Below are 25,254 nucleotides of genomic sequence, written 5' to 3' on the forward strand. Positions count from 1 at the left end.
GCGACTATTCCGCCTGTCCACAAGAGAGCGGATAAGAAATACTTCGTGCCGGCGAAGGGCATGGAGTTCCTGTTCAGCCACCCACAACCAAATTCCTTGGTGGTGGAGTCGTCGCAACAAAGATCAAAGACATCTCAATTCAAGACAGGGGGAACAGACAAAGATGCCAAGAAGCTAGAGCTGTTCGGCAGAAAGGTCTACTCCTCCTCCACTCTACTGTTGCGAATGGCAAATTACGCAGCGCATTTAGCGAACCATAATTTCGACAACTACACTAGGTTAACCTCCCTCATGGACTCGCTTCCAGAGGACAAGAAACCGGTGCTCAAGGCCATTGTGCAAGAAGGCTACGCGGCCTCGAGGACGGGAGTTCAGATTGCCCTGGATGTTGCGGACACAGCAGCACACTCCACAGCTACGGCAGTGGTGCTGCGAAGGGAGTCCTGGCTCCAGACTTTGGGTATACCGAGGGATCTGCAGGCAAAGATAGTCGATCTTCCCTTCGACTCGCAGAAGCTGTTTGCTGAATCAACTGACTCGGTCCTTCATTCCAGTAAAGATTCAAGAGCCACACTTAGGACCCTGGGGATTTACACCCCTCCATACAGAAAGAAAAAGTACTACCCTCAACAAAGACGGTACCAATACCAGCAACAGCGTCCCCAGTACCACAGGGGTTACGAGCAAGGGCGACATCAACAGCACCAGCAGTACAGAACTCCCAGGCGACGTTCCTAACAGAGCCGTGCATCCTCGGGGCAGGGCCAAAGGCCACAAGTTTGACACACACAGATCCAGGGCTGCGCCATCACTACCATCGCACAAGGTCATCCGAAGCGACTATTCCACCATCGCCTCCAACCATTCTACGACCAGTGGCAAAGGATCACCACAGACAAATGGGTGCTGGAGATCATAGCCACGGGGTACGCCATCCCCTTCCAGTCGCTCCCACCACCACGACCTCCACCCAGGCCCACCTCCAGGAGGCCTCCCACGTAGCGAGGCTCAAGCAAGAGGTAGACCATCTCATGCTCATAGGGGCAGTGGAAAGAGTGCCGGAGCAACTGCAAGGAAAAGGGTTCTACTCGAGGTACTTCCTCACGGAGAAAAAGACAGGAGGCTGGAGGCCCATCTTAGATCTTCGAGGCCTCAACCGGTACCTGCGCAAGCAACGCTTTCGGATGATCACAATCGCCTCCATCCTTACGGCACTGGACGATGGAGATTGGTTCGCAGCCCTCGACTTACAAGACACGTATTTTCACATAGCTATCCATCCGGCTCACCGGCGATTCCTCCGGTTCATGGTAGGCAAAGAACATTTTCAATACAAGGTCCTACCATTTGGCCTCTCCTTGGTCCCAAGAGTCTTCACCAAGACCTTGGCAGTGGTGTCAGCCTACCTGCACAGACAGGGGGTATTTATATTCCCGTATCTGGACGACTGCCTACTGAAAGGGGCCTTGAAGGAGGAGGTACTACGCATGATACGTGTCACAGCAGGCACGTTCTCTTCGCTCGGCCTGGTTATCAATCTGGCAAAATCAAAGATAGACCCCACACAGGACATAGAGTTCATAGCGGCACGCATAAATTCTATTACAGCGAGAGTGTATCTACCAGAGACTCGCTTTCAGGCCATCGGCTCCCTCGTGCAGGTCATCACCTTCAGCCCTACGGTGCCAGTCCTTACGTGCTTACAGCTGCTGGGCCACATGGCAGCGGCGACGTTCGTAGTACAGAACGCCAGGTTACACATGCGCAGCATGCAGCACTGGCTGGCGAGCGTATACAAACCGTCAGCACACACCGTTCACAGGGTGGTGTTGCCCACAGCAGAGGTGCGCAAATCCCTGCGATGGTGGGTAAACCCCAAAAACTTGCTAACAGGGGTACCCTTCCACCAACCACAAATATCGGTTTTCCTTACTACCGATGCCTCCCTCATAGGGTGGGGAGCACACATGGGCGAAGAGGTGACTCAAGGGCTGTTGTCCTCCATGGAGCAGTCACTGCACATAAATATACTGGAGCTCAGAGCAGTGTTCAACGCCTGCAGACACTTTCGAGACCATATACAAGGCAAAGTTGTCGGGATCAATACAGACAATACCTCCACCATGTTTTATATAAATCGGCAAGGAGGAGCTCGGTCCTGTGCCTTATGTGCGGAAGCAGTCCGGTTATGGAACTGGTGCATCGCCAACAATATAATTTTGAAAGCCTCGTACTTACCAGGCGCTCACAATGTGAAGGCAGACCAGCTGAGCAGGCGTTTTGCACTCACGCAGGAGTGGCAGATCCGTCCCGATCTGCTAAGACCGATTTTTCACGCATGGGGTTTTCCCCAGATAGACCTGTTTGCCACTCAACACAACAAGAAGTGCCCACGATTCTGCTCCAGGGCAGGACTGGGACAGGGGTTCCTGGGGGACGCATTCGCGATCTCGTGGAGGGGCCCCCTGCTCTACGCTTTTCCTCCCACAGTGCTGATCCACAAAGTCTTGCAGAAAGCCAGGAGGGAAGGGGCCTGAATGATTCTGATAGTGCCAACGTGTGATCGACAGCAATGGTTCCCCCTACTCCTGCGCATGTCGGACTGTCCACCGATGCCCCTTCCAGTGGCGCTGGATCTGCTCACGGAAGCCAAGGGGTCCATAGTGCATCCGCACCCCCAAGGCCTGCGACTACACGTGTGGTTAATCCATGGCTCAGCTCCCTGGAGAGCACATGTACGGAGGAAGTGCAGCAAGTCCTAGAAAGTAGCAGGAGGACTTCCACCAGGAAGACCTACAAGCAGAAATGGACTCGCTTCACGGCATGGTGTTCTACCAAACAGCTGGCCCCCCTTTTGGTGCCTATACCTGTGATATTAGAGTATTTACTGGACCTCAAGAGAGGACTCCTCTCACTATCCTCCTTAAAGGTCCACCTTGCTGCCATTTCGGCGTTCAGACACAAAGAGGAAGGGCACACGGTGTTCGCCCATCCCATGGTTACCAGGTTCCTCAAAGGGTTGGTAAACCTATACCCCCCTCGGAAACCGCTTCCACCTTCGTGGAACTTGGACTTGGTGCTTTATGTGCTAACGGGACCACCGTTTGAGCCTTTGGCCACGGTTTCCCTCCGCCTCCTTACAATAAAGACGACCTTTCTTCTCGCAATCACGTCAGCTCGCAGGGTGAGCGAGCTTGCGGCAGTTATGGCAACGCCACCCTGCACTGTTTTTTCCAAGGAGGCGGTAACCATACGGCTGCATCCAGCCTTTGTTCCTAAAGTTTCTTCTGAGTTTCACATTAACGAACCTATTGTTTTACCCTCGTTTTATCCAAAGCCTCATAACTCTAACAAAGAGGCGTGCCTACACCTCCTGGACGTGAGGAGGGCGCTAGCCTTCTATATAGACAGGACCAAGTCCTTCCGGAAAAGGGATAGACTCCTAGTCTCTCTCGCTCCCAAATCGAAAGGAGAAGGTCTCTCTTCGCAGAGAATCTCGAAGCACATCGTATCCTGCATAAAAATGTGCTACGAACTCAAAAAGACTCCTTTACTGGCCACGCCCAGGGCTCATTCCACTAGGGCGGTGGCGGCATCAGCAGCCTTTTTCAAGGGCGTTGCGCTAAAAGACATTTGCAGAGCGGCGACCTGGTCATCCTATGACACCTTCGCCAAAGATTACGCCCTTCACAGGATATTCCAAGAGGATACCCGTCTCTCGACAGCGGTCCTCTCGTGGACAAGCTGCACATAATCCGATTACCCACCTCCTATCTTGGGTTACTGCTGGGTAGTCACCTAATGTGGAGCACCCACGGGGACACTTGAAGAAGAAAGAAAGGTTACTCACCGTAGTAACGGTTGTTCTTCGAGATGTGTCCCCGTGGGTGCTCCACTACCCGCCCATCCTCCCCACTTCGGATCTCTGTTTAGTGTTTTGCAGGAGCATCCGAGGCGGTTGGTCAAGGAACTGGCGGGGACCGGATTGCGAAGGTGGCCAGGAGCGCGCAAGGGAGCGGCGCGCACCAGCGCATGCGCGGTCCGGCAGAAACTGCTTGGAAGATCCGATCTGCGGCGCCGGGCGAGCCCGACACCTAATGTGGAGCACCCACAGGGACACATTTCGAAGAACCACCGTTACTACAGTGAGTACCCTTTCTTTTTTAAAAAAATCTGTGAGCTAGTTAGTTAAAATTAAAATAGCGTCTTGCCCAGTATTGATTACACAGCAAAGTTTGAAACTGCCTGATCTTATTTGCACCACAAGTCCTTCAAGATTGTTCTGGAGCCCGAGGAATCAAAGATTAATGTTTAATTAAAATTATATTATGATGAAAACTCAAGGGATATGTCCAACCAAAATTGTCAACCTAGGTCTGCTTGTGCAACAGCTTAAAAAAAAACAAAAACTGATTTCCTAACCTCCACTGACCAAAGAACAATGAGAACAACACATCAAAAAGGTTCCAGAAGAGGAATCCATTAGCTAAGAATAATCCTCAGTTACTGTAACGCTACTGGCTCCTGTGCACACATCTTTCAGTCCCTAGTGGTGCAGAAGATGAGGATGATGAACAGGATAGCCCTATGGAACAAAGCAATAGGCTGTGAGGCATATATAATAGTCTGCTGCAAATTGCACACAGGATCAAAGCTGACCCAAGTTGGATTCAGGATCAGGCATGTCATAAAGCCACCATTGGTTCCCCTTGACCTGCCTCAAGTGCAACTCAGATATATCACAGATTTTTGTGGCAGTGTCTTTAATTTGGATCCTTATTTGATAGCATGATTGCTAGGGCAGTCTGTGCCTGACCATACTATACTGAAGCTCACTTAAGAACTTTCTTTTCTTATGCTTTGAAACAAATAAATATATTTGTTGTTGAATAGTGTGGCATTTTTTTTTTCTGTTGGTATTAAGGTATTTGCCCTTCTAACTTAGTCTTAAAAAAGTGAGTTTCTTTGCATGTATTGTAAATAACCAGCCAAATACTGTTTTTGGATCTCAATGTATGGGACACATTTTCAATATCTTGCTGAGAGAGAACTTGGGCAGCCAACATACTTATTTCCGTGCATAAAAGATCCCTGTGGAGCAGGATCTTTCAGATAGGCAACATTATTCTGATTTTACTCCTCGTGTGTGAAATATTTGATCATAATGTAAATCAAAATTGAATCTAGACTCAGTAATTCAAAGTGTGATCTAGATTGCTTGTGTGTGTATATGATAAAGGCTCTCTTAAATAAGCTGTAGCTATAAATATTATGAACATTCCAAAATGTAGCATACACAGTGCTTGCCTCGTTATGAGAGGCAATCTGTATATAATCTTATATAATTATATAACCTTATAATCTTATATAATTATATAATTATAATCTGTAATGCTGGCCTCCCCGGTTGAGAAAATATGGCTCTTTGGTTTTTCACTGTGACATTTGCAATGCTGGGAACATCATGCTGATTGCTGATATTGAATTTGCAGCATAGAACTAACTACATGAAGGGTTAGTGGAAGTGTTTCACAAAAATAACTAAGTTTTTGGGATAAATGCTTAAGACAGTTGTTCTTTAATATTAGCAATTTCTTCCTTTTGGCAGCTGTTATGGTGACCACTTTCCATGGAACACCAAAGATTTTATTTAAAAATCAGTGTTACAGTTTCTTACTTTAAACAATCTGATAAACTAAGAGCCTCTGAAATGCCTGTTGGGATTCTTCTGGAAAGAAAACATTGTCTTTGGAGATGCTTACCAAGCTTTGTCATGAAAAGCAGTCTATTTTTTTTCTTTGCTTCAGGGTGTATTCTGAGTGTAGTGTAATTGTGCTATTGCAGCCTGTATGTCCTGACTCTTAGTTTTGAGCTTGGTAAAACATGTGTATTAATGTTTAAAGACTCCATGCATCCTGAAGGGGAGATATTTGCTTGCCAAAGGATTATTCAGGAGAATGGGATGCTCAGACATGTAGAATGTTAGTTTCACTAACTTGAACAATTTTACTCTGACAGATGTGTGGGTATATACATTACTTGCTCCTTTTCATGAGTGAAACTCATTTCTATATTGTTTAATTGTTTCTTTCTTGCTGTAGTTACTTTACTGTTTCATTAATTCCTGTTCGTATTTTTGACAATGTAATTCCTGACACCACCCCCCGCCCCCCATATTGCTTTCAGGGATCTGGAAATAGTGTAAATCCTGAGCAGAGGCATCATGAGACCTGGGTATTGAGCTCTGCCACTACTTCTGGCTGAAAAAGAACTTTATAAGGGTTGTTCTAGCCTGCTGTCTTTTTCTTATGTATATCATCCCTCCTGACTGCTGTTTATTTTCCCACATTTTACTCACTCTTAATTTATAATGAAGATGTCAGTGCTCAGACAATTCTTTTATATTCATAACTGATGCAGCAAGATCACAGGTGCCAGGAAGATGAACTACCAACCAGAGGAGTCAGAGCTAAGCTCTGGTGCAAATTAAGCACTGATTTTACTCGCTAGATGGGATGGTGAACATGCTGGTCCTCGCATTAGTCTAACAGGGCATTTTTTTCTTTACATTCATCTGCACAAGGAACTTTTGCAGCCATTTTTCAGCATTGGTGCCATCAATCAGCTAGAATGAAAGAAGGTCACAGAACTTTTTACCACTCTGCTACTGAAACCATTTTGAGTTAACTGATACTGAGGTAAAAATATCTGCACCTGGTGTTTGGTAAAGTTTATACCTTTGATGACTTTGGTGCTGAAAAGTGTATAACACTTTCCTAGGGAGAAGGTCTTTATTTTGGACAGTAGGACTAGAGAGCATCCTTGTACTTTTCCTGGCTCACTGACTTAGTGGGAGAAAAGAAATACGGGTGGGTGTATATATGTCTAATTTTCATTCAGCTGCTAATATAAGTCCATTCAAATAAATAAAATTCTTAAGAAAAAAGAAGGAAACTAAAGTGGGACAAAAGCTCCTTTTATGGTCGAGCAACAGTTGCCCCATAATTGCCTCATTAAGGGAATACTGAGGATTTTTTGTCCCATCTTTGAGTCTTTAAAAGGAGCAATCTCCTGTTATCGTTTCTATGTCATGGCTACCGAAAACTTTTTGGAATACAGACCAGTTAAAAAAATCATAGTGGAAATTTTATTTATTAAATGCCAATAAAAGTCAGAGTGAAGAGCTGAATGGGTCAGAGAAATGGTATGGTAATATGGAGGGTGAGAGAGAAAGGGCCTTAAAATCTCCATGTATGGTTGGCAGAGGGTCTCTCCTCTGAAAGTACTTTAGAAGACAAATATAAGGCTTGCATCTTGAGGACCCAGCAAAATACTACATAGGGAGAGTGGGGGAGACAGAAGCCTATGTCAAGGTCAGGGCCACAGCATGCTGTACTGCAGAGATTCAAGGCAGTGGTGTGGTCAATGTGGTAACCATAGGAGGCTTCTGTAACTTAGGCAAGTCTCCAAGGGCTGTTAGGGACCTCTTTGGTCTTTGGAAGAGCCGATGATCAGTAGGACACAAAGGTGACTTACAGCCACTTTAGCCCTCTTCCCATCAAGTTCTGTGCAGTGCATGTAACTGCTGCATCTCACCAAAGCCTTTAATGTGTTGGAACCTAATTCTGTGCCTGTTTAAGTCGGTGGAAAAACTCCCATGGAATTCAATAGTGCAAGACTTTGTCTTTGGACACTGATTTGAATGCAGGCCAGTCATTACTACTGGTTGTATGTTATCTGTGAAACACAAGGGTGACTTCATTCCAGGAGCCAGTGTCCATTTCCCAAAACGACAATGCCCATCTTAAAAGGTGTCAATTAATGCCCTTTTTGGCAGTATAAGCAAAGAGGTCCCGGACTGAACTGGAAGAGGGAGTGATTTTTCTTCCCATACAACACGGCGTGGGAAGCTTGCACTACTGTTGTATGTGGTCTCCTCCTCCGCCTCCATAAACACCTCAAGTCTCCAATGCTTTTAATCCAGCACTAAATTCACTTAGGCTACTTTATAGAAAAATAAACTTGGGTTAAAGAAAACAAAAACTGTGCAAGATGTATCTTATGGCAAGTCCATTAGCTTGGTTCCTAAAACACTAAAGGTAAAATGAGTACAACTGGCTGCCTCCATATAAACATGGAGCAAAATTATATAAGCAGGAGCTAGAAATGCACCCGCTGGTGAATAATCTGTTCAGGTCAGCAGGGGAGCAGTGAAAACAAACTTAACTAGAAAAGTGGGAATATTTTCCATATGGCAGATGAGCTGGTGACTCTAGCTTTCCTTTGTGATCTTGTGGAGAAGTTGGAGTGAGAGTTGATTTTAATCATACTCTGGATACAAATTATGAAAGTTCTCTACTGAGTGTGCTTTGCACAATGTGTGTTGTCTCTTAGCAAAGTTATCCTAAATATCAGAAAAGTAAAATGAACACGTTGCAGTGCATTTCTCAGTAAAGGGGTAGTAAAAGTGTCATTTCCTTACTGAACAGATCCTCTTTGGTGGGTATTCCAAATCATATCATCTGCACCATTTTTGTTTGTTACAAGCACATAGTCTGTTTGGCACAGAATAAGATACAAATATAAATCCTGATTCTGCAAGACACATTTATGCCTGCAGAGAATTCTGTTGAATTTAGTGCTGATTTGCACAGGCACAAAAATCTACTCTCGCAGGTACAAGTTTACAATCTGGTCCCAAATCCACAAAGGGATTTAGTTATTTCAGAGGTAAGTGTTGTAACCCCTGACTTTTAGGAGTCTCACCACCCGGTGGCATCCACGATCTGGGTCAAGCACTGAAGCACCCTGTAGGATTCATGGGAGGAGATATCAGTTCTCAGGAAATTAGGCACCTACATTCAGGATAGGGGGAGCTGCCTATCTCTGCTTTGAATCAACAGATGGGAACCCTCTCTTGGAAGGCAAGTGCCTGCAAGAATGGTGGTGGCACACACCTGATTCCACACAAAGATGGCAAAAAATAAATTTGCTTTGTGGTCAGTAGCCAGCGCACTCACCCGAACGCTGAGGACAGAGGTGTGGCCTTCGTACAGTCTGCATGTGAGCTAAGTTGTCAGGGTACCGTAAGTAGCTGTGCCAGAGAGAGGAGATTAAGAAGCAGTGTGAAGAACAACAAATGGCTTCATTTTATTTTTAATTCTAGTTCATCTTAAAAAAAAAAGACCCTACTGTGTCAGCGTGTGGGCTGCAAACAGAACAGATTTTTCTTAAATATGTATTGGAAACAGAATGAGTTTTGCAACAGCCAAGAGGCTTCCTTCAGAAATGAATGGTCATTAAAGGAAATGTATAGTGAGCAGTTGCTTCTTTGCATGTTATATATACAGTCCCTGTGCTAGCATGTTTTTTCCTTCAGGTATTTTGTCCTTGCTTCACACGGGGCCTCAATACTGTGAAAGTATTTTGCGGTTTTATGCAGACTCAGCTGGGCCAATTTGATGTCACATGAAATATTATCATTTCCCTGTATACCATTTTCTTTTTCATTGATGTATTGATTGTGATCTAGAGCTTACAAGATCCTGTAAATAAATTAACTGAGAGAGCTGAAAAGGAAGATTTGCAGACTGTAAGCACCAAATCAGTGGAGGATCAGCAAAGTCAGTAAGTCACATGTCCTGCATCTCAGAAAAAAAAAATCCACCCTGCTGTGCGTTCCAATTCATCTTTGAATTTGTCTGTTTTTGAAAGGTTATTGTGAGAAGACTGTCACACTTATAATTGTAAAGAAAGGCTCACTTGAACACTAGAGATTTGGAGAAATAGAGATAAAAGTGGATGGATTTCTGTAATACTGCCATGTATATATGAGAACTTAAGGCAAAGAGCCAAGCACAAAAGTTTTGTTGTAAACTAAAAATGAACAATATGAAACAAGTACAATTAGGCCCTCAAATTAACTGCTTTCTTTTTTTACTCTTCCTATGTAAAAATGGAGAAAAATTCAAAAACTGGGAGAAAAGAAAACCAAAAAAACATTAAACAGCTTAATGCTAGAGAAACAATGAGAAGTCCTGTGACACCTTGTAGACTAAATGATTTATTGGAGCATAAGCTTTTGTGGGCAGAGACCAGTTTCGTCAGATGCAACATCTGATGGAATGGGTCTTTGCCCATGAAAGCTTATGCTCCGGTAAATCTGTTAGTCTACAAGTTGCCACAGGATTTCTTGTTCTTTTTGCAGATAGGTACAGACTAACACAGATACCCCTCTGATACTTAATTCAAGAGAAATGATATTATTGCACTCCATTTTTTGTCCCTTTTATACCTTTTTCCTTACACTTGGGAACAGGAACTGAATTCCTGCTTGCTTTAGGAACTGGTTAGTTTTATAATGTATACAGCATTGCCTGTCAATCTAGTATAGCAGCATGTACTTTGCAAGTGAGCTGATTCTGTTGACTTCAGTTACGTGTGACTTTGAGATGAGAGGGATATGTAAATAGGTTGTATGTTAGTCTTTGGAGTGACTGATCCGAGGAATGGTGAGAACAGGAAGATAGGAAGGAAGGATCTTTCGAAGATGGGATTTACTTTCAAAAGAGCTGCGTCTACACTGGTTTTCTTCTTTTGAAAGAATATGCAAATGAGGCACTGGGTATGTAAATCTGTGTCTTATTTGCATTTTTGATCTCCCTCATTTGCATGCCTCCTTCAAAAGAGGAATGCAAGTGTAGGTGCAGCCCTATGGAAATGTCAAGGTTCAGTTGCAAGGAGATACAAGGATGTAATCCTGGTGCCACCTGTTTTTTTTCACTATCCAAGTAAAGCACTTACATAAGGATCAGATGTTAAATTAAGAACAATTTTAATGCTGCTTATCGGGTTTTGTGTGATTTGGTTTTAAAAGCATTTTTGAAGGACTTGCATTTTTCAATAAAAGAAGCGGAAGATACCGTCTGATAGCTAGCACTTTTTTAATGAATCCTATTTTAGGGTTGTACAGACTAGAAAGGAGAAATCTTTTTTGCAGTGATATTCTGAATCAATTGCATGTTGTGAGACACGAGTAAAAAAATCACAGAAAAAAATTCTCCTAAAGCTGAAAAAGGAACTTCTAGAATAAGGGAAAGGGTATTAGGAAACAGCTAGTTAGTGTGATGTTAAAATGTTTATCCATGGTACATGCAGTTTACTCAGACTCTTTCTTCAGCGCAGAGGATTGGACTGGATGACCTCTAAAGGTCTCTTCCAGTCCTATACCTCAGTGATTACTATCTGAAGCTTACCCCACCCCTTCCAAATTCAGAACTTGTGCCTAGAAAATTCCTCAGTCCTTAAGCTGCCTGCATTCCTGTTACAGTGTAAATAAAGTTTCCTGTGTTTTCTTCCTTAAAACAAAACTATTAATATCCATTTTAAGGACGTAGAGAAAATAAATATAAAATCCCATGAAATAACTGGCCTATTAGCAGGGAGTGAAAATGAATTCAGTACCTTGCTTAATGAACTTACATTAAGAGGGGGAGGGATAGCTCAGTGGTTTGAGCATTGTCCTGCTTAAACCCCAGGTTGTGAGATCAATCCTTGAGGAGGCCATTTAGGGGATTGCAAGAAATACATGTCAGAGATGGTGCTTGGTCCTGCTAAGAGGGTAGGAGAATGGACTAGATGACTTCCTGAGGTCCCTTCCAGTTCTAGGAAATGTGTATTTCCAATTATATTAGACAGTACCTGGTCCTGCCATGGGGGCAGGGGCTGGACTCAATGGCCTCTCAAGGTCCCTTCCAGTCCTAGTATTCTATGACTCTCATTGGGCCATTTATTCTTCTGGTGCTTAACTGAGAGACTATTGGTTAAATCAGTAATGCAAACCTTGCCCTTTGTGCATTTGACAGATGTTGAATTTACTTATGTTTTGAACACATACTTAAATTAGGATGGCTGGGAGGTTTTTTTGTTTGTTTTGTCTATACACACAACTTGTACTGATTTTATTGTATTAGCATAGTTAAAGTAGTGCAGCTCCCACTAATGTGAAGGCAGTTATGTTGGGGGAAAAAGCTATATAGATAGTTGTATACCTAACTGCATCCACTTGGTTAAGCATATCAGTAATCAAAATGGTGTGTTAGAATAAAAATTGCATGTAAACCATACCCTGTGCTGCCTGTTGAAACTGAGGCAGCATTGTGTATCAGCACTGTTGATTAATTCTTTCCAAAGCTGTGCTAAATCCGACATGGATAGTAGTACTGGATTTGGTAGACTTATAGTGGGAGTGAATCTGGCTCATATTATTTAACTGCTGACGTAGGGAAGAATGTCAGATGTTTTTGTGTGGGATGGGAACTTACAGCTCTGTAGTGACAAGTAGCAAAACAAAATCTGGATACACAGAATCCATTGTAAGTGGTCCATACAGATTTTTAGATAGATTAAAAAAATTAAATGTTAGCCACTTGACAGTTCTTCTTCAACCCAATTTTAATCTTGCATAGGTTTTGCAGGCACAATATTAGAAGGCAAGAGTTTACCACCATAGTTGTGAAGTGATTAACTTTAATTACTGTTTTATTTCTCCTCATGTAATGCTATTAGGGTAAAACTTAAGAAGGAAAGGTATGTAAAATTTCTACCTTTTACAAGATGGTATTAAAGCATCTAAGTGTGCTCTTAATATTTTTCCTCTCCAATTTAAGGTTGATTTCATTAGATGAGGAAAACCACAACAAGGAATCAACCTATTCAGGTATTGTTTTATGTCCTGATGTTTCTCAGTTGTATTGATCTAAGTAATGTATGCATTATCTTCTGCAAGCTATTTCATAGAAATTCATGGTGTTAAACCCAGAAGGGACTATTACATCATCTGCTCTGACCTCCCGCCTGTCACAGGTTATTAAATTTCACCCCATTACTCTTCTTTTGAGCCCAGTAACTTTCGTTTGGCTTCTTTGAACACACACTTCAGTCATCCAGTCTTGATCTGAATAAATGAAGGGATAGCAAATCCACTGCTTCTCCTTGATAGTTTTCTCCACTGGTTTATCACCCTCACAGTTAAAATTGTGTGCCTTATTTCTAAATCTGAATATCTCTGGCTTCAGCTTTTAGACATCGGTTCTTATTGTATTTTAATATCCAATATTTTTTTCTTCTGAACATTTTTCTCTTTTCCAGTGGTTCTCATACTATTTTTGTTGATGACACTTTTCACACACCAAGCTTCTGAGTGTGTCCTCCATATCATTTAAAAACATGTTTAATATTTAACTCTGTTATAAATGTTGGAGGTGAAGTGGAGTTTCCGGATGGAGACTGATAGCTCATGACCCACCCATGTAATAACCTCACAACTGACTGAATGGTCATGATCTCCAACTGAGACCCCCTGAAGTACTTTCTTTGTACATGAGTCAAGCCACTTCAGTCTTATATTTGATGAATTAAAGATTATGGTTTAAGTTTCTCAGTACAAGACATTTTCTTCAGCCCTTGTATTTGGTGGCTCTTTTCTGCCCCCCTCTACAATTTTTCAACTTTTCGTTAAAGTGGACACCAGAATTATGCATACAGTATACCAGTATCAGTTTGACTAATGCTATTTACACAGAGATGAACTTACCTTCTTGGATCCTACTCCGTGTTCCCGTTTATACAACCAAAGATTGTGTTAGTTCTTTCTGCCACAGCATGGCTACAATATTATAAGGGGCTATGGGCACAGCTGAAAGAACCAATCCTGGGGAAATTGCTTAAAACTGGCCCACTTACAGCCAGGGCTGGGATTTCTTTCTCAGAAGTCAAAACAAGCCAGCCACAGAATTACCACTGGCAGCCCCACTGGCCAGACAGAAGCTATGCAAGGAAACCCACAGATTCTCCAGCTGCTCCTAATGCCCAAACCAGCAATTGTCCTTACACAGGTAAAGTACTATGAAAGCCTATTTCACCAAATCCACACAGATTCTTCCAGGCCCCAAAGAGTCTAGCCACATCTCCAGGACAGTATGTACTTGGATCTTATCCAAAACAGTATGCTGTGCCAGTCCTTTCGAATCTAAAATCTAAGGCTATGTCTACACTAGCCCCAAACTTCGAAATGGCCACGCAAATGGCCATTTTGAAGTTTACTAATGAAGCGCTGAAATGCATATTCAGCGCTTCATTAGCATGCGGGCGGCCGCAGCGCTTCGAAATTGACGCGGCTCGCCACTGTGTGGCTCGTCCCAATGGGACTCCTTTTTGAAAGGACCCCGCCTACTTCCAAGTCCCCTTATTCCCATGAGCAGATGGGAATAAGGGGACTAAAAATCCAGTAACATCACAGTGGCACCTGCAGCTTTTCCATTGTGACTGTGAATCACTGTTTTCCAGGGTACAGTCCCCATTCTGTAACATGGCCTGCATTCCTTGTTCCTATCTATATAATCTTCCATCTGGCTATACTAAAATGCATTTTGTTTGAATGGACCCAAGCAAGCAGGTGAGCCACATAACTCAGCATCACTGCCCTGTCCTTGTGATTATTTACCACTCTGCCTATATTCGGCATGTGCAGATTTTAGCCACAGTTATATTTACTTCCAGATCATTAATGAAAACGTTGAACATTCTGGAATGTTGACCCTCTGGAATCCCAACAGAAACGCTTCGTGTTCAGTGATGATTCCCTGTTGGCAACTGCTTGTTTTATATCTGTTAGCTATATTGTAATCAATTGAACCTGTGCTTTTTTGGTAATGCTCACTTTTTAATCAGAATGGTTTAATTCTATGAGATTACAAGTTTGACTGAGAAGGGGAAACCATCTGGATCTAATATATGTGAACTGTTGAAGGTGTTTAGAATTAGAAAATTTTGAGGAGTAAAGGTACTTCGAAGTGCCAGTGGTTACACGCATGCGGGCACTTCGAAGTTTGACACTTTGGAGTTGCTGCTGGGGAAAATTAGCCTAATGAAGTGCTGCGTATTCACCTCAGCACTTCATTAGTAATCTCCCGTCACCCTGATCACCATGCCACCTTCAAACTTGGGGGCAAGTGTAGACAAACCCCTAGAAAGGTGGTGGAATCTCCATTCCTAGAAGTTTTTTTTAAGTCCCGGCTTGACGTAGTCCTGGCTGGGATGATTTAGTTAGGACTGATCCTGCTTTAGGCAGGGGGCTGGACTAGATGACCTCCTGAGGGGTGCCTTCCAGCCCTAGAATTCTATGATTCTAGGAAAACCATGTTGACCAACATATAATTATATTTCTGACTTTGAATTTTATATCTATTAAACCTTACATTGGCTTTTCCATTATTTTGTCTGAAGTTGATGTCCTGCTAACCAGCCTGTCCCTTGGCTTCATTTTTTGTTTGTTTTTGTTTTGGATATTGATACATTAGCACTTGTCCTTTCCTTTGCAATGTCCTTGGTATTGAGAGATGTATTAAAGTTTAAGATCAGTGGGCCAGAGACGTTCTCCTCCAACTCCTAGAAATGTGGGTGTAAGGTGTCTGAACTGGCTGATTTTAAAATGTTTATCCCTGTTAGAGATGCAGTTTACCCTGGCCCAGATCTTCAGTTTTATTCAGCTACCTAACACCCATTGAAATCAAGGCACCATTGATGGCTGTAGGCATAAGGCACCTGAATACCCTTCTTTCTAATGGACTGGAAAGTGCTTTGACACTAGTATGCAATCCTGATACTTTCTGAATCCTGAGCAGAAATCTGCTTTACTATCAACATTTTTACCATCCTTGTCTGGCTTTTCCCATTGCTAGGAGTTTTATTCCTAATTAAACTCCTATGTATTGTCCTTAGCCCTGCCACATATGGATTTTTTTGTAATGTCTGTCTCTAGGTTTCCCTATCACTTTTCAGAAGTTGGCATTCCTATTCTTTTCCATTTGTGATATTGATTTTGTAAATCTCTAACTGCTGCCTCCAGTCTGTCCCTGGCCTAGCCCATGCCACTTCCAGCAGCTCCCAATGGCTGGGAATGGCAGAACACACCCAATGGGCACTGGAAGCAGTTGTGCCTATAACTGTGCAGGTATATAAAGCATCTTGTGGCCTGCAGGGGGCTAATCCTGGTGAACCACATCCAGCCTCTGAGCCACTTATTCCCCGCTCTCCCCCACACTTGCCTTGTACTAAGCTCTTGTTTAAGCAGTCATTTTCATTCACTTTTTTCTGCTTATATTTTCCTGCACAATCAGTTTTGCTCATCATTTTTCTCTGCTTGGGAAATTATTATTTTTGGGAACATGGGTTGGGACTGCCCTCTTGTAATTGGGTCACAATCACTGGCCCCTAAGCAATCACCAACTTCCAGTCCAGTGCCTGATTAATTTTTATCTTCATGAGGAGGTCTAAAGCAGTGTTACCTGATCTCGTATGTAATACTTTCTGTGGTAGAAAAATGTCTATAATTTTTTAAATGTTAATGATGTTTTACCACTGGCTGCATGGGATCTTCCACATATATATGTTCCACACTGATGTTCTCCATAATGTTTTTTTTTCTTTTTCATCCCTTGCAGGCAGGTGCTTAAGGAGTACCTGCTCCTCCTCTTCCCTCCAAAGCACCACCCCATAGCTAAACCAAAGCCAGAGCTGTGCCATTATGGCTACGTCTACACGTGAAGCCTACATCGAAATAGGCTATTTCGATGAATAACGTCTACACGTCCTCCAGGGCTGGCAACATTGATGTTCAACTTCGACGTTGCGCGGCACCGCATCGAAATAGGCGCTGCGAGGGAACGTCTACACGCCAAAGTAGCACACATCGAAATAAGGGTGCCAGGCACAGCTGCAGACAGGCTCACAGGGCGGACTCAACAGCAAGCTGCTCCCTTAAAGGGCCCCTCCCAGACACAGTTGCACTAAACAACACAAAATACACAGAGCTGACAACTGGTTGCAGACCCTGTGCCTGCAGCATGGATCCCCAGCTGCCGCAGCAGCAGCCAGAAGCCCTGGGCTAAGGGCTGCTGCCCACGGTGACCATAGAGCCCTACAGGGGCTCAAGAGAGAGCGTCTCTCAACCCCTCAGCTGATGGTCGCCATGGCGGACCCCGCTATTTCGAAGTTGCGGGACGCGCAACGACTACACGGTCCCTACTTCGACGTTGAACGTCGAAGTAGGGCGCTATTCCTATCCCCTCATGGGGTTAGCGACTTCGACGTCTCGCCGCCTAACGTCGAAGTTAACTTCGAAATAGCGCCCGGCGCGTGTAGCCGTGACGGGCGCTATTTCGAAGTTAGTGCCGCTACTTCGAAGTAGCGTGCACGTGTAGACACGGCTTATGTGAGCCATACAGGGAGCCAGGGCTGCTCAGGGAAGCCTGTATCCTCCACTTGCCATGTCCCCAGTCCCTTAGTGACTTTTTACGGTTATTATTAGTTTGTTCCAAAACCACCTCTACTGATGCTGCATTTGGGACAGTTCCTAAGATTTGACAGCTAAAAAAAAATGGTGCAAATGTAGGAATCTCCTGTATGTCCTCTGCAATGAAGGTCAATGCAAAGAATTCATTTAGCTTTTCTACAACAATTTTGTCTTCCCCAAGTGCTCCTTTGGATCTTGGTTAGTCAGTGACCTTGGTGATTGTTTGGAGGGTTTCCTGCTTCTGCTATACTTCATTATTATTAATTATTTTTGCTATTAGTTTTTGTGTATTTTGTTAGCTGCTCTTTAAATTCTTTCTTGGCCTGCTTTTTATATTTTTCACTTGACTAGCTAGAGTTTGTTCTGTTTCCCTCGGTAGGGTTTGACTTTCAATTTTTAAAGAATGGCTTTTTGCTTCCAGCAGTATTTTTTAGACTGCTTAGCCATGGTGACTTTTTTTTTTTTTTTTACCACTAACTGTTTGGGGAGAGATGATATGTTTAATCTGAACCTCTGCTGTGGTGTTTTTTAAATAGTTTCTATGCAGCTTGCTGGCATTTCACTCTTCTGTCTTTTCCTTTTAATTTCTATTTAATTGGCTTCTTAATTTTTGTGTTGTTCCCCTTTTTGAAGTTAGATGCTACTGTGATGGGGTATTAAATGCAGTTATATTGTAGTTGCTATTATTAAGCAGTTTAGCTACATTCTCCTCTTTAACCAGATCCTGTGCTCCACTCTAGGATAAAAATCAATAATTGCTTCTTCCCTTGAGGATTCCAGGACTAGCTGCTCCAAGAAGAAATCATTAATGGTGTCTGAAATTTTATCTCTGAAGCTGCTTTTGATGTGACGTGTACCCAATCAATACAATGATAGTTGAAATCTCCCATAGTAATAATTTTTGGGGGGTTCCCCTCTTTTTGTAACTTCTCTTTCTCTCTTTAGGAATTTCACAATCACTATCACTGTCGCATTTAGGTGGTTGATATTATATAACTACCAGAGAACTTGGTTTGACTAGCTTCATGTGTTTTGGTTACAGCTGAAGATAGGAAAGACATCCTTTCTACCTTAGGAGGAAGCTTTGATCATAAAGAGAGTTCAGGTAAACCTGCACTGAAATTGCTTTACTTTATAATTTATTACTATTGATTGCATAAAGAAATCAGTGAATAACTAATAATTTTTTTATACTTTGCTTTTTAACCAGTAGGTGCCATAGATGATTTATTAGACCTGAAACCTGAAGAAAATGGTATGTGAAATTCATGCTTGTATGTTTATCAGTTTTGCAAAAGCAAGACACTAATTTTTATCTTACTTTTTTCTAAATGAGATAATCCACCTACATTACTGAATAGTGTTAAAGAAATTCAGCTCTGCAGTCTTAATTTGTGGACACTCAATCTGATATTGAAATATTGATATTGAGTATAATAGGTTTTACTGTACTTCAATTTACATGCCTTAAAATGTAATTGTCTTGCTGGCAAACAGATGCACTTCATATTTGGTTCAGTGGAGCTAATGTTACACGTTAGTTTCATTCCCATCCTTCCCATAATATTTACTAGTTCTGTTGTTTATTCTTTGCCTTTTGTGCTCACCTTATCACCATGATTGGTACTGACCCTACATACGCTACCATTTGTTTTGGAAATATGGTGGATTTCCATAGCAAAAACAACGGTGTTAAGCAATTTTACAAACTTAAAAGAACCATTGCATTCTCACTCTTCTTTTTGTTAAATCAGCTATGCTGTTTTTATTCACACCAAGGAGAACAAATATATACCCTCTGCTCACATCTTCCGCTGGTTAGACCAGGGTCAGTACCAAGGGATGAGTAGTAGTCACTATTCTTTCCTCAAGCATGTTTTTTTCTTCTGTCCCCACTTCCGTTTAAGAAAGCCCCAACTAATCTTCATGACACATTTTAGTTACAGCGCTATCTTATGAAAATGCAATAACACTTCATGCTGTGGTTTCATTTGCTTGTAATTTACTCATCTCAGAAGACCACACGGTCTTTTCTGACTCAAAAACACTAGCTGAGTCAGTCAGATTGGTGAATATATTTTGGGCTATCTGAGGAGAAGACTCTAAATTATAGAATTACAACTGGGAAGGAGTGGATAAAGAGCTCCTCACTTCAGCGAAGACAAGGGAACCCTGAGAGGGGAAAAAAGTTTTTTCAACCAAAATATCGTTTTTGCCAAAAATTGCAGATTTGGTTAGACCAAAATCGGTTTTGTTTTAAATTTGCCCACTTGTGTTTTTTTTTAAAGAGTTGTTTTGACATTTTTTAAATAGACTTTTTGATTTAAAATGACTTTTCATTCTGAAAGCTCTGTTTTATGCTTTTGAAATTTGAAGACACAACATCAGAATGAAACAATTTATTTCAAGTTGATGAAAGTATCATTTTGGAACCAATTTTTTTTCTTGGATTTACAGAAAATTTTATAAAGTTCATTGTCAGAGCAATCCAATAGTAATTTTTAGAATTGCTAGAAAACCTGACAAAAGTAGATATTTGCACAGCTCTGTTCTTGAAATGATGAAGAAAAGTCCTATGCAGGGCTATGGAGATGCAAAAATAGTGATGCTTCCATAGTCACATGTGTTAATAGAAAGCCCCAACCTCTCCAAACTTCCACTGTTAGACATGAGAACAAGAAGTCCTGTGGTACCTCATAGACTGACAGATATTTTGGAGCATCAGCTTTCGTGGGCAAAGACCCGTTTCATCAGACCGTCTCCCTTGTGGGTCTTTGCCCACGAAAGCTGATGCTCCAAAATATCTGTTAGTCTATAAGGTGCCACAGGACTTCTTATTGTTCTCAAGGACACAGACTAACACGGCTGCCTCTCTGTTACTGTTAGACATGGTGAGTTGTTGTTTTGTGACTTAATATTGTGCCGTTGTGCCTTGTAGTGGCCTTTTTCTCTCTTTTCATTTTCTAAACCTTCCACCATCTTTGTGATGAACTTTCCTCCTGAAGTCACAGGTAAGGCTTGGTCTCTGTGCAGGTTTTGAACCAATTTAACAATTTTTGAAAGACCTGTACAAGGCTTAGCATGGAGGCAGGAAGCTGGGGTCCCCTGACAGTCCCGAGTGGAGCCTGGCAGAGTGCGTGGAACCAGGACCAGGGAGCTGGTGTCCCCCGGTTGCCCTGCTCAGAGCCAGGGCCGAGGAGCCAGCATTCCCCGGCTGCCACACCCAGGGCTGGTGAGCCCACTGCGCAGGGTGGCCTGGGACCAAGGGGCATTTGCCTCCCCTGGTCTGGTGAAATCCTTCGTCCAGGGCCCACTGAGGTCATGAGGGTGCCAGACCAGAGAGGTACAACCTGTAGTTCAAAGCGGCACAATTTTTGTGTGTATACACAGGCCCAATTCCTATTCTGTGGTGTTGAGTGCCTCACGTTGCAGTGCTTTCAAACCATTGTCGTCTTTTGTCGCCTAAATTCCCTGTCAGAGTGAAGCTTGGTTCTTTGGGACACATACATGCTAAGTGAATTCAAACACAGAAAAATGGAATGTGATGGCAGAAGTTTTTAAAATGTGTTCTGTAAACATTTCCAGGGCTAACGGCATTGCATGCAGGCAAGGCAAGGATATAGTGGGGAAATGCATAGCAGAAAGGAAATGGTGGGCAGAAAACAAAAGAGAAAAACAAAAACTTAAACAAGTATGAAGATATCAGGGGTGGGGTTAGGAGAAGGGGTGGATGATGTAAGAAAGTCCATAGTTTATGAGCTAATATTTCCCATGCTAAAATAGTCAAAAGAAGTTGAGTTTTCAGATTTAAATCTGCATATATGATTTCTTCACTAAAATCTGGCCTAGTGTGGTATGACACGTAGGAAAACTGCATAGCTAGCCAGAGTTTTTGCCTGAGCTGTATCATTGCAAACCTTTTTCCTGTTCTGATAATTTAATTTGTGGTGAGGTGTAGTAATTTGTCACTAGTAACAACCCTCTTTATATGAGTTATCACTGTATCTTTTCCAGCTGGTCTTGAAAATTTATGAAAGTAAAACAACTTCTTGCTGAAGTGCTAGGACATTATGGGAATGCGTAGATATCAGAGTGATATATGCCTTAGAAAGAATGGAGTACTGTTGCTAATATAGTATGGAGTGCACTCTTATATGTGGATAGGTACTGTTGGGTGAACTTTGAAAAAAATCAAACATATTAATGTTCTTAGCCCTTCCTCTGAGATGAGAGAAAGAGGTGAGAAGAGGTTTTCTTGGGACACACTGTTAATTTCTAATAGCAATACAAGGGGATTAGGCTTTTTTGTGCTCTGTCTATTTTTGATCCTACCTAGGAAATGCAGGGCCATATAAAAATGTAATTTAAAAAGATGCTTAAATGTTTGGATTTTGTTTTGGATTCTGTTTCTTGTGATATGTGAGCTGGTTTACTCATTCCTCATGTGTAGTTTGTATTTTTCTATGTGATATTGGCTCATATTCCTATTTCAAATTCAAGTCTGTCCCTTTACTCTCCTCTGCCTCTATCTAATCCTTTCTTTGTAAACATTGATGGTGATTAATCCTTTGGGCTCCTCGTGGAGCACAGGGCCTCCACAGTCATTCCCCATCATTTGCAATCCTTGGCTATAGTCTTGATTTGATCCCACATTAAGCTTTTTTTACTTTGTCTAGGAACCTTCATTGCCAGTTGTTTGTTTGGGACTTCCCCTTTTCTATTTCCCTTTGGATTCCATTCTAACCTGTGTCTTGTGATATATTCCTTGGAGTCCTTATGCAGGATATGGCCTGCCCATCGCTATTGGCTCTTCTTGATCTGAACCTCCATTGGCTTCTGGTTTGTTTTGGTCCCCAAGATTACATTTGGCATTCTATTGTACCACGTTAGCTGGAGAATATGTCTAAGGAATTTATTTAGATATGTCTGGATTTTCCTAATGTTGGTCTGGACAATGTGCCAGGTCTGAGCCATACAGCAGCCCTGACTTCACATTGGAAGTGAAAATATGTAGTTTGGTTCTTGTTGAAACAGCTCCTGTCCACCCTACTGGTCATAATATGGCAAGCTTGTTGTGCTTTCCGTATTCTCGTATTGATGTCCTCTTCTGTGTCTCCATTCTTACTGATAACACTCCCCAGGTATACAAACTGGTCTACATCTTGCACGGCTTTTCCTTCTGTTGTAATTTAGCATTCCTGCCTATTATTAATGCACATCAATTTGGTCTTCTCCTGGCTCATCTTGAGGCCCACTCACTCAGCTGTTTCCTGTAGGGCATCTGTCTTCTCTCGCATATACTCTAGTTTGTCTGCAAGCAGGGCTAAGTCATTTGCAAACTAGATAGGCAAGTTTCCTAGTTTGGGTCCATTGGAATCCCATTCCTTAGTTGGCATATGTTGTTTTTGTGACCCAGTCTAGGACAATCAGGAAGAGTAATAGAGAAAGAAGGCACCTGTTGTGACTTGGAATTTTTCTGACAATTTTCCATCATGGATGACTTGGCAGGAGTATTCTTCATACAGTTTCTTGATGGTGGTAATCAGTTCGCTTGGGATTCTCATGTTGCATGATAGTCCAGCTGGACTTCCTGTCCACTCTGTTGAAGGCTTTCATGAAGTCTATGAAGTTGATGTAGAGTGGCCTTTGTAAACATTATGGTCATTAAAAGAAAGAACATGCTGAAGTTACATTCTGAGTTAAATAAAATGTAGTGATCATTTTGCCTCAAGAGACACTGTTATCCATTTTTATGCTTTCTTATGTGAAGAACAGTAAAAAAAAACCCTGTAATCTCTACAGTTATGTGTATACAGAAGTGGAGAACAAGGTAAGATAACTTTGAATTGCAAAGCTCCATTGAAGCTTTGCAAAATGAACCTGCCTCTTGTGCTTTCACATAATTGGGGTAAACTGTTCAGTTTCAGTATTACAATGGTATCAGACTTGTAACCAATGCTACGTGGAAGATGGAAACCACTGTTTTCATTATCAGCATAGTCCCTTGATGTGTCTGTAGTTCTAAATGTTTCTGGGTGAAGATATAAGTAGCACATGTTGATTAAATCCAGTGATGATATTTCTTTCACTACAGGAAAGCTAGATGTTTAACAGTGATGATTAGGAATTGCGTGCACAGTGTATAGTTTGTGGGGGGTGGGAGTACAATTTTTAAAATCACTACCCTTGTCAGTGATAATATGTTCACTTCTTTAACCACAGGTCTCATGGTATAAAATGGGAAACAGATTAAGAAGATATACTGTGAAACTTTCAAATGTACTTAATGTGGTCTAACTGCTCCCGTTGAAATTAATGGGAGTTTTAACATTGACTTCCGAGGGAGAATTGTTAGAATAATACTGAAGCTAGTAAGCAGTTTTTGCGAATAGAGACCCTGGACTGATCCAGTCAGTCATTCATCAGTGGGTCAGAAATTCCAACTGAACAAATATTTGCTATATATTTGAATCTCACACAGGCAGTCTTCTGTTCGTGGGGTGCAGCAATCTGAATTAATTTAGGGTCAAACAAGTCTTTGTAGAGTACATGTAGAACAGCGACCCAGATTGCAGCAGAAAAGCAGCCTTTTAGAGTTTATTAAAACCTTGGACTTGCATAGTGCTTTGATTTGTTGCGTAATCAGTAATTATGAAGTTGTACTACAGTTTAAATGGAAAAAAGGGCTCAGTTGAGGAAATTGGTTTGGAGAACCTATGAAACTAGCTTGCTGCATAAACTGCAACCCAATGTGCTCACCGAAGTTGTGGCAGGAAATGGGAAACAACAGAAATTCACACTGAGTTCACGATCTGAGCATGATTCAGGATATAAAACAGACTTGGTTTTCTCTATTCCACTTTGTTCTGCATTAGTTTCCTTACAAGTTAATTCATTTCTATTAATGTGTCTTGTTCCTCACATGTTGTTCAAAATCAGCTTCAAAAGACCAACTCGGAAACTTGCCTGAGCCTGGTGATAAGGATAATATGGTGTTGCTGAATGAAATCCTCAATGCTTCCTCGTTGGATGAGGGAGAGTTCAGCAAGGAGTGGACAGCAGTGTTTGGAGAAGACCCACTCACTGACCTCTCCACTTCCTCTTCGGTGGCAGACATGGAGTGTGCTTCATCGTCAGTGACAGCACCATCAGGCTTTCTTCCCTCTCAGCTCTTAGACCAAAACTTGAGCGATTTGCAGTCCTCTTTCCACGGTGAGTGTGTGTCTTGCACTTGTGTAAGTTTTTCCAGGGTTAGGACTTCAGTCTCTTTGTACTTCAGTTCCTGATGTTTGTCCATCTTGTCTATCAAGAGTGTAAACTTCTGTGTCTACACTGTGCTGCAGTGCCCCGGCTGGCCTATGTCAGCTGACTGCAGGTTGGGCTGTGGGGCTGTAAAACTGGGATCTTGGAATGAATGGTGACAACTGCAGTGTTATTGTTCTTCAGCCCGAGCCCTAAAAGCTAATGTGGACCAGCCACTGGTACAGTGTAGAAATGCGCTGAGGATCTCAAATGGCCTCTTACTATATGTACACATGGCATCTGACACAATGGGACCTGATCACATATGGAATCTCTTAGTGGTACTGTAGTACAAATAATTATTATTATTTCTAAAGGAGAAAGCAAGCCAGGTTTATTTTTAAAAGTTTTTGGTTAATATACAGTAGCTCTCAGTAGGTTTTTAAATTCCACTGCCAGTGTAGCTGTCTAGTTCTGCTGCCTGTTTGAAAGGAACATTAGCTTTCCTCTTGCTTTATTTTTGGTCCAACTTACCTACCCATAGTAATTAAAGGGCTTTTATTAACATTATCTGGGTAGTCATATTAGTCAGCTGGAGAAAAATATGCAGCTTGCTGTTCCGTTTCTAAATTGAATTGTGGTACTTTTGCAATGATGAA

At 42.2% G+C, this 25,254-nt stretch overlaps 1 protein-coding gene across 5 annotated transcripts in view; it reads left to right on the top strand.

Moving 5' to 3' along the window:
• The window catches only part of ICA1 (islet cell autoantigen 1), a 133,894-nt gene that overhangs the window by 101,112 nt on the left and 7,528 nt on the right, over positions 1 to 25,254 (top strand). For 4 of the 5 annotated variants that reach the window (XM_074984687.1, XM_074984689.1, XM_074984688.1 and 1 more), the window contains exons 9-13: positions 9,533 to 9,627; positions 12,669 to 12,718; positions 18,396 to 18,458; positions 18,564 to 18,608; positions 24,293 to 24,565. In XM_074984687.1, the coding sequence (XP_074840788.1) occupies positions 9,533 to 9,627; positions 12,669 to 12,718; positions 18,396 to 18,458; positions 18,564 to 18,608; positions 24,293 to 24,565 (526 nt within the window). The remainder of the gene's footprint in view (positions 1 to 9,532; positions 9,628 to 12,668; positions 12,719 to 18,395; positions 18,459 to 18,563; positions 18,609 to 24,292; positions 24,566 to 25,254) is intronic. The other variant, XM_074984690.1, reaches the window with a different exon arrangement.

The sequence above is a fragment of the Carettochelys insculpta genome, chromosome 2 (genome assembly GCF_033958435.1).
Source record: "Carettochelys insculpta isolate YL-2023 chromosome 2, ASM3395843v1, whole genome shotgun sequence".
In the NCBI taxonomy this organism is placed as follows: domain Eukaryota; kingdom Metazoa; phylum Chordata; order Testudines; family Carettochelyidae; genus Carettochelys; species Carettochelys insculpta.